Raw genomic sequence first — 10,284 nt, 5'->3', positions numbered from 1 at the left:
GGAGAGGGAGAGGTGGAGAGGGAGAGGTGGAGAGGGAGAGGGAGAGGGGGAGGATTTTATATACACGTGTGCTGTGGTGGGCCTGCTTTCATACAAACACACACACATGCACACAGACATACAAAATACATGTACATGCATTCAAAGACAACAAGTTAGCTATTCATAATAAAAAGCCAGCTGTAAGCTATGCAGAAGAATCTAATATTTCCTACTTCTTAACGTAGACAGTTCCTGCCTTCTTTAACTTGACTACTTTTTTGATTTTTTTGTTTGTTTGTTTTTTTGAGACAGGATTTCTCTGTGTAGCCCTGGCTGTCCTGGAACTCAGAAATCCGCCTGCCTCTGCCTCCCAAGTGCTTGGATTAAAGGCATGCGCCACCACTGCCCGGCAACTTGACTACTTCTATTGTGGTTTCATTTTGACTTTTGTATTCAGTCTGAGCACTTATCTTCCACTACAGACAAAACTGATATTTCAAAAGCCAAGCCAATAAGAAACAATGCCCTTGTCAAAAACTGGGACATCCTTGGACTAGGGATGCTCAGGAAAATTTCAAGCCAGCCACTTCATAACTGAATTCTGTAGTCTGAACTGAACTGATATGGACATGTATCTCTGGACTGATACTATGCAACCCCCATCATTGTATATGCATCAGGTCAAGAGAAACCTCAAGGGAGAAAACTGGGCCACCTACATGTCAATTACAAGATCACAGGCCAATTGCTCAACCATTATGCCTAACAGTTACTTAACTGGTGTAAAATAGATTATAACCACACAGTAAATAGAGGTAAATAGATTTAAACCTCTGTGGTAACAATCAGAACAATATTAAACATCCAGCAGGGTGTCCATGCCAGAGTGAAGCATTCAAAAGACTATTTTCTTTTCTGTTCTAATCAGTTGTCAAGTCTCTAAGAATGTATAAAATTGTACCTTCCGAAAGAGTCGTCCTCAAAGCTTATCTCCGCTATTAAAAAACAAAGTAGAATGTGTTTATAATCTTCAAGCAGGCAATGGAAACATTAGAAGTGTAAGACGCTGATATTTTATTAGAAGTATTTATTCCCTTGAGACCAAACCTGAAGAGTACTGCTACTTACATGCCATGAATGTATGGAGAACTCTTGCTTCCTCTTTTGTACTTACTGAATGCAAGGAAGAAAGGCGCCATTTGTGAAACTTCAATTTGTAAAAGTAAACTGTGATGTGTAATGACCATGATACCATCACTATGCTGACCAACAGTCGGGTAGTTAACAGAATCCCTCTCATAAACCAACACTGTCTAACTAGAGTGGCCTTTATAACCTTAGGACATAGGGACAATTCTGTCTTTTATAAGAGTTGCTCCCATCATGGTTTCTCTTCATAGCAATGAAAAACTAGCTAAGATACAGTCTTAAATTTTCTCTTTTTACTTTCCTTCTCTTTTCTTCTCTTTTATTTTCTCTTCTTTTCTTTTCTTCCCCCTCTCTCCTCTCTCTCCTCTCTCTCCTCTCTCTCCTCTCTCTCTCTCCCCCTCTCTCCCCTCCTTCCTTCCTCTCTGTTTCTTTGTTTCTGTCTCTCTCTCTCTCTTTCTCTCTTTCTATTCTTTTGATCTCATTTGTAGCCCTGGCTGGGCCTGGAAGTCCCAGAGATCTTCCTGCCTCTTCCTCTTGAGTAGTGGAATCAGAGATTTAAGCATGGAAATGGATATGCAATTTTTATGATGGGCCATAGCATCACTCTGGATAAAAAAGCAAGCCTCTGTCCTGGGTGTATATACAAACGAACACACCACAGAGCTATTTGCATAGTCACAGTAGCCAAGCTATAGGGTAAGAATAAAGAAACTGTAGTGTATACACACAGAGGGATTTGATTCAGCGACAAATCATGGAATTCTATCAGTTGCAGGAAAATGACTACGGGTGGAACTCATCATCTAAGTGTAATTGGACTCAGAAAGACAAATGTTGTACTTCTCTCTCATTTATGGCTCCTAGGTTTTATATAGACACAAAAAATCATATATGTATATAAGACATGGATATGGAAGTGAGCCTGGGCAGGAAAATGAATAGGAATAATGGGTGGAGGTGGAGATATATGCAGTCAAAGCATATGATATATAAAGATGTCTTTATGAAGCCTATCACCATGTATAACTAATATATAGTAACAAACTTATTTCTGGAACTAAATGTAGAGAGCTAGATTGGAATACATGGAACTTTAAAATTAGTGAAAGCTCTGCATGTGATACTTGACTGGTAAACACATGTGGTATAGATTTGCTTAAATCCTTAGGATGAACAAAGCCAAGGGCGAACCTTAACACAGTTCCATGAGATGATGATAGGGGGATGTTGCAGACTATTAAACTGTAGTAAGTGCACTACAGCAAAGAAGAGTAAGAAATGTCCTACTATGTACGTGTGGGAGGCACAGGTAACCAGAAGCTATGACCTTGTGCTTTGGCTTTGCTGTGAACCTAAAACTGGTTTGAAAGTGTAATGGTTGGAGTTAGAAGAATGGCTCAGTGGTAGAGCACTTGGCTAGCATGGGGGAGGCTCTAGGTTCCATTCCTAGCACCCTAAAATCATTGCTTTCATTACTATTTTCTGTTTTATCCTCTTCAAATGATAGAAGCTATCATAAACTGAAGGTAAGACACAGAATACATGTGTATGTGTATACCTACACACTCTTTGTTTTAGATATAAATAAAAATTATATATATTTATACTATACATAATATACATGATAAAATTATACACGCACGTATACCCATATAAAACAAAGAGTGAACAAAAGAAAATATACCTGTCCCAACAGATGCATAAACCAGAGCACAGCAGCAGAAGAAATATGAAAAAAAAAATACAACACTTCCAAAGGCTCCTCAGTGACCCAAATGAAAAACACTTCAGTGACTGAAGTGCCCGAGGCGAAGGCATAGAGGTGAGCAATGGTTGACAATGCTGAAGAGGATCAGAGAAGCGGATAACCAAGGTAAGGAGGTCAGTTCAGGTCCTGAACGAGACATCTCACAACACGGATAAAGCACCCAGCAAGGAAAATGACTTATTACAGGAAAAAGAACCCAGAACTGTTAGGATCAAAAGTCTCTGCCAACCAAATAAAACCCACAGAGGAAAACACCACTCACAACTAGGGGAAGCAGAAAATAATATCAGTGCTTTGACATAGCTGGAAAATAGTTCATTCTGGTGGCAACAAAGACAAGATAATTGAGTGTGAGCATCATATATAAAAAAAAAATCTGGGATGTGATCCATAAACCAAGCCTAAGAATCTGTGGGGTAGAAACTGGGATGAAAACTAAGAAATAGAAAACTGTTTAATAAAATGTTAGCAGAAAAATTCTCAAATCTAGGGAAAGATAGAGCACAAAGATACAAGCAGCATCTAGAAACTCAAACAGATGTGACCAGGAAGAAACTCTGCCCTTGTATTATAGTTGAAGCATTAAGGATCCAGGATAATGAAATGACATTAAAAGCTACCCGAGGGAACTACTGACTCACTAAGGTAAATTCATTCCAGTGACACCAGGAACAACCCTAAAATCCAGAGAAGTAGGCAATGATACAATTCCAGACCTGACAGCAGATATCAACTGGGTAATCGTATGCAGCAAAGTTAATTTTCAAAATAGATGGAGACTTTCAATACATCTGAAAATTCAACAACTCTTGAGCACTAAACCAACATTGCAGCAAATACTTAAAGGAATCCTGCAAGAGCATAAAGAGTAAGGTAACCATAAACATGACCTCCTAGGAAGAGTAAATGCCACGAGTGGAGTAAGAGTTAATAAGACCTAGAGAAGGATCAAATATACTGAACTAAAAAATCATCAGATCACTAGGATAGATAAGTAGGATGAATAAAAGGAAAAGAAATATATGAATGATACCTGAGCCAGAGGGCTTTTTTAAAAATAGGAATCAACAAATACTTCTCAGTAATAGCTACAGATGTAAATATTCTCAAGTAAAGCCATCAGAAGATGGTGACTAGCAGACTGATGAAAACACAGGAGTTAACCGTTGTCTGCAACAAACACATTTAACTGAGCCAGATTCACAGAGACGGAGATGAAAGGATAGAAAGCAGTGTTCTATGCAAATGGAACACAAAACCTAGCACAAGTAGGCATACTTGTGTTTGGCTAATAGATTTTATGCTCTAGTCATGGCAGATAAAAATCACTACATAGCTGGGCATGGTGGCTCATGCCTTTAATCCCAGCACTCGGGAGGCAGAGGCAGGTGGATTTCTGAGTTCGAGGCCAGCCTGGTCTACAAAGTGAGTTCCAGGACAGCCAGGGATGTACAGAGAAACCCTATCTCGAAAACTCGAAAAACCAAAAACCAAACACAAAAAAAAAAGAAAGAAAAAATCACTACATAATAATAAACAGAATATTATACCAAGAAGATATGATGATAGTAAATGTGTATGTATCACATATTGGTATACCCAATTTCATAAAGTAATCATTACTGAACATAAAGAGACAGATAACTACGATCCCATCATATGGGTAACCTCAATAGCTTATCAATAGGCTCTCTAGACAAAGCCAGAAAAGCAGCCTCAATGTTAACTTGTATCACAGATCAAATGGACTTAAAAGACACTTACACCATCCAACAGCTATGAAAAAAACACCACCTCATGAAACTTTCTTTGAAATGAATCTCCCTTTGAGGTCATAAAGCAAGTTTCACAAATACCGAAAATTTAGAATATTTAAATGCCTTATCAGATCATAATGGAATAAAGCTAGAAGTCAAAAGCAAGGGAAACTGGAGGGGCCACACCAGCTCACAGAGATTAATTAACAAGGCACCTTTGAGGGATGTGTGGGCCGCAAGAGACATCAGGAAGGAAAATTCAAAACAACGTTTAAGCAAGAAAATAGTTGATAAATAAAATATTTTGTTTTAGTTATACATATCACTTTTCACAGACAATTATTTCATAATATTCACCTAGTAATTACAATCTGGTTATTTCAAAGTTAAAAAAAAAACATTTGTATAAATGCAGTTGCTGCAATGGATCTGCTGAGGAACTGAGCGACTTGGTAATTTATAAATCGTTTTTACTACTTATAAAAACACACGCAGAATTTAGTTCCCAGAATAACTAAATGGACCTTTCTTCAAATAATATTCTCTCAGGATGGGGATGTCCTATGTGTAATTTCTTAAAAATATATAAATTCTAGACTGCCAATAATGAAATAAAGTCCAACAGAAAACATTTTAAGCATTGATTTTTTTTTAACCTACTGTTATTCTAAATATTCTCTTAGCTTTAAAATCTAGGGTAGCCACGGCGGGAGTAATTTCTTACCTAGCTTGACTCTTGCAGACTCCTCATATCTCTTTTCTTTATATTCGAGAAGGATTTTCATATTGCTTTATAAAAATGATGAGTAAAGTTACTATCTTAAGACGGATGTGAAAACCATTTGCTAAGTATGTTAAATTCTTCACGGTGTTGCACGGCACAGCAGAGCTTCATCCCGTGAAGCATCGCGGGTGTAAGCTCCCAAGCCTTTACAGCTGTTGTGCTCTGAGTTCATGGGAAACCCAGATGAGTCCAACCAAGAATTGCAGAAACTCGCAAAAGAGTCTTTTGTTTTCAAGTTTGAACTCCGTTTGCCCACCTAGCACTTACTTCGTCAATGTTGGCAGAACCCCGAAAACACTGGGTTTATATACATAGGAATAGTGTGAATATTCACAGAAAAGGGGAGTAGAGGGTGGAACAGTACCGAAGCGGGAGAGGGGTTAATGGGTGTCTGTTCAAGGACTAATTTTATGGCCAGTCGTAACTGTCTGTGACCTCACCTCTGTTTACCTCTTTTCCATGGTCTCCCTTGAGCTTGTTATTTCCCTAAGGTCTCAAGGACAGGCACCTGGAGTTTTGCTGCTTATCAGCAGCAGTGTTGAGTGCCATTCTAACACTAGGGGAAGGGGAGGGAGGATGGGAGCCTCTGGCGGGAAACACAGAGGCAAACTGTCTGTACAACACTCAAGTCTCTCTACTATCAGTAATTCGGGGGTTACAACATTCCCCGATTCTTTTGGTGACTCTAGAGGCCAATCTTGGACTCTTTATAGGCCTGTCTGTGTTAACTGGTTGGTACTGGGATCTTATTACTATCAGTGACAGTGACAATAGCAGAAAAACAATTAGGGGTCTTAACAAGGTGCATATGAGGGTGGTTAATCAAGAGGAGTTAAACTAAGACTCAAACCAGCCCTGACTCTGTTTTTTTCTCTCTTTTGTTTGGCGAACAAAGTGTGGCTGTCAGAAGACCCAAGACTGGATCAGTAGGAATGAACCGGCAGCGGCTTGTCTCCTGGACTTCAGTGCCAGCTTTCACCGCAGCCCTGAAGCAAGAGAATCAACAGAAACAAAGTCCTCTTTCACCGTCTCCTTCTGACTTGAGCAAACCACTAGCTTCTGGGGACACTTAAGCAGGCAGGTATGGAAGATGGACTCAGGTAGAAAAAGCATTAAAAAAAGAATTATTTATTTATTTAATGTATTATGAGTACACTGTAGCTGTACTGATGGCTGTGAGCTATCATGTGGTTGCTGGGAATTTGAATTCAGAACTTATGTTCACTCTGGTTGACCCCACTCACTCTGGTTGGCCCCATTTGATCCGGTCCTGCTTGCTCTAGCCTGAAGATTTATTTATTATTATATGTAAGTAAACTGTAACTGACTTCAGACACATCAGAAGAGGGCGTCAGATCTCATTACGGATGGTTGTGAGCCACCATGTGGTTTCTGGGATTTGAACTCAGGACCTTCGGAAGAGCAGTCAGAGCTCTTAACTGCTGGGCCATCTCTCCAGCCCGAAAAAACACTTTTATGCTAAACTAGACATTTTTAGACTCAAATAGATCATTAGGAGGATCATAGACATGACACTATTTCTACCCTGTGCTATAGGGAAGATACTTGGGATGAACAGTGCTGGGATTCCCAAGAATAAAGATCTTAAAAGTCCCAAGAGAGAGGCTCAGGGGTATAGCTTGGCAAACATGTATGGGGATCTGGGTTGAATCCCCAGTACCACCAAAAAGAAAAAGAAAAAAGAAAAAGAAAACCAACCCCAAAGGCCCAAGATTATGAATCTGTTACCCACTGCTTCCTCTAGGGTTGCCTTTGCTTGCTATCTGGTGATGAACTAACTCCCTGGTGTTCTAAAATTACCCAAACTGAAGTAAGACACTCTTTCTGATGTGTAAGATGTACTATTATAATTATTTTGAGGGGTTGGAGAGATGGCTCAGGAGTTAAGAGACTGCTCTTCCAGAGGTCCTGAGTTCAATTCCCAGCAACCACATGGTGGCTCACTACCATCCATTATGGGATCTGATGCCCTCTTCTGGTGTGTCTGAAGACAGCTAAGGTGTAAAAAAAAAAAAGTTCAGACCATGATTATTTTGAGCCTGAGTTTAATAGTAACTAGAATTTAATGTAAACACTTACGTATTATACTTAAACTCAGCAGCATAATCGATTGCAGTCAATCCAAAGGCATCGTTCAAGAAGAGGTCCACACCTTGCTGAAGAACAAATCTCACTAGGTGTGTTGAGTCATGGCTGACAGCGTGCATGAGGGCTGTTCTGAAAAAGCAGAGAGAGAGAACACCACCCTTACTACTTTAACACAATTAAGGACCAGTTTGCCGTATTTGGCCTGTTTAGTGTCTGAGTAGAATTGGCTATCAACAGTTAACAGACAAGCATGTCAAGATCTTGAGACTTTTAAGAGGAAAACAAGTCCTAAGCCTCCTACCCCACTCCGACAACTCACCAGAGATGCTACCTTAAAGCCCTATGGTGAACAGAAACCACACCAAGGTCATGTGTGTGGAGTTGGTAAAATCTAAATGAATTCCCATCAGTTGTGATGCGGCATGTCTGGGATCACACTTCTCAGAGTGTGATTACTTCTGACTGAGGCAGAAGGATTCTGAGTTTGAGTCCAGTTTGGACTACGTAGGGAGTTCTAGGCAAACCTAGCATTCACAATAAGACGCTCAAAAACAAACAACAAAAGCAAACTTCCAAGCAAAATCTCTCTGCATTTCCTGTATAATGTGCTAAGATGCACTAGAATTTTCAGGAAACTGATGGGCAGATGAGAAAAAGCTATTTTCAAAGCGTATTATCCATGAGTGGTGTGGTACACACTTGCCATTTGAGCACTAAGGGGCTGAGGTGGGAGGATCAACTGTGATTTCAAGGTGATCCTAGTCCACAAAGTGAGGTCCAGGTCACCTGGGCTACAGAGTGAGACCCTGTCTCAAAAGAATAGCAGTTAACAGAGCAACAATTGCTCTAGTGATAGTCATAGTGATTTCAGCTGCAGATGTTCACACACTCAACTAAATGTTACATATAGACCCTCTACCCACAATGTTAAGTTCAATGACCCTGCTTTTCACAGAGGGACACATGCTTAAGTAGTAAATAATCTTCGTAAAGTCACAAACATGGCAAATGGGGAAGCCAGGATCATACCATCCAGTTTTATTGACTCTAAATCCAATCACCTTTATGTCACTTCTTCATCATCATTAAAGGTTTATTCAAACATAGCTCATTTTCTTCCCTATACCAATGTCAACCCCAATAAAAAACACCCAGGTATGTTAAAAATAAAAAAAAATGAGTACTATCTAGAACTAACAATTAATAGTCATGTAGCGATAATGTGACTGAATATTCTTCAAAGAGCATTTCTACAGTTTCTCGAAGGAGTAATACCAAAGGCAAATCAACCCTAACTCCCATATCTCTTACTATAGCTTTTTAGAAGCAAAGTGTATAAAAATCAGAGGTTAAAATGCTACAAAAAGTTTAAGAAGTTCAATGTTGAGACAGACAAATGAACTGAGTCTGTATATTATCAAACTAGATTAAAACGTACGGAATCTCTTCAGCTGCTATAAGACTAAATGGCCAGCAGAACTAGTTTACAAACATCAGTGAACATATAAGGGGATACCATGTGCTATAATATACACAGTTCTTTGCATTGCCTGTTCTCAATATTTATTTTCTACATAGTTTTGATGACTATGTTGAGTTTCCATTATATCTCAGTTATTGTAAATTGTTCTATTTCCTGTTAGTTCTATATTTCTTTCTTTTTTCTCTGTCTCTGTCTCTCTTTCCCATCCCCTCTCTCCCTTTCCTTCTTTTTTTTGAGACAGGGTTTCTCTGTGTAGCTCTGGTTGTCCTGGAACTCTCTCTGTAGACCAGGCTGGCCTCAAACTCAGAGATCTGCCTGTCTCTGCATCCAGAGGACTGAGACTTAAGGTGTGCACCACTACCACCCAGCTAATTCAATATTTCTAAGTATTTGTTACCATGGTATACCATCACTAAGGTTTAAAAATTTATAATACCTTTTCTGGTTATCAACCGCATGTATATTAGCATTCTTCATTAATAAGAATTTTGCTATCTGCAGTTTGTTTTCACTGACAGCCAGTAACAATGGTGTGAAGCCACCCTGTAAAATGACAAAAACCACTGAAAACTCGCCAAAATCACACGTTTGTCAGTTGAATTGAAAAACTGTAGAAAAGCCCCCTTGTCACAAACACAAGGACACAGAAGAACATAATCCCCATGTCCCCATGTACCATGGTAGCTCCAGTCCTCGCCAAGTGCCCACAGTCTGTGTGCAGGAGAATTGGTTTCTATTGTAGTGTTTACCATGGCAGTCGGGAGTCCTATGACTGCTCTCGGGTACACTAACTTTTTGTTTTATGTCAGTGGCCACAGGTTCTAAACCACTGTAGTAAAATTGTACATGTTTAATTGAGTTAGTGAGCTCTGCCGCCGTCTCCAGAACAGGGCTTCTAAATTTACTCTCCAAAGAATATTTACTTCTCCAGAGATGCTGTGTCACACAGAAAGGTCTATGATTCCTTTTAATATAATTAGCCCAGAAACTTAGGATACCCAAGATATAAGATACAATTTGCTAAACGCATGAAACTGAAGAACAAAGACCAAAGTGTGGACACTTTGCCCCTTCATAGAAATGGGAACAAAACACCCATGGAAGGAGTTACAGAGACAAAATTTGGAGCTGTGACGAAAGGATGGACCATCTAGTGATTGCCATATGCAGGGATCCATCCCATAATCAGCTTCCAAACACTGACAGCATTGCATACACTAGCAAGATTTTGCTGAAAGGACCCAGATATAGC

At 39.5% G+C, this 10,284-nt stretch overlaps 1 protein-coding gene and 1 long non-coding RNA gene across 2 annotated transcripts in view; both read right to left on the bottom strand.

Annotated features, from left to right (window-relative positions):
* Positions 1-5,441, bottom strand: part of LOC110297337 — a 7,047-nt gene extending 1,606 nt beyond the window's left edge. Inside the window, exons 1-2 of the long non-coding RNA XR_002378274.1 lie at positions 5,381-5,441; positions 944-977 (exon numbers count right to left, since the gene is read on the bottom strand). This is a non-coding gene — a long non-coding RNA (uncharacterized LOC110297337). The remainder of the gene's footprint in view (positions 1-943; positions 978-5,380) is intronic.
* Positions 5,442-6,284: 843 nt separating this feature from the next.
* Positions 6,285-10,284, bottom strand: part of LOC110298054 (putative ankyrin repeat domain-containing protein 19) — an 11,194-nt gene continuing 7,194 nt past the window's right edge. The window contains exons 4-6 of the mRNA XM_021167084.1: positions 9,469-9,575; positions 7,541-7,678; positions 6,285-6,426 (exon numbers count right to left, since the gene is read on the bottom strand). Coding sequence (XP_021022743.1) covers positions 6,285-6,426; positions 7,541-7,678; positions 9,469-9,575 — 387 coding nt within the window. The remainder of the gene's footprint in view (positions 6,427-7,540; positions 7,679-9,468; positions 9,576-10,284) is intronic.

The sequence above is a fragment of the Mus caroli genome, chromosome 7 (genome assembly GCF_900094665.2).
Source record: "Mus caroli chromosome 7, CAROLI_EIJ_v1.1, whole genome shotgun sequence".
Taxonomy (NCBI): domain Eukaryota; kingdom Metazoa; phylum Chordata; class Mammalia; order Rodentia; family Muridae; genus Mus; species Mus caroli.
The sequence above is the reverse complement of the archived record's forward strand: the minus strand, read 5'-3'. Positions and strand labels throughout refer to the sequence as shown.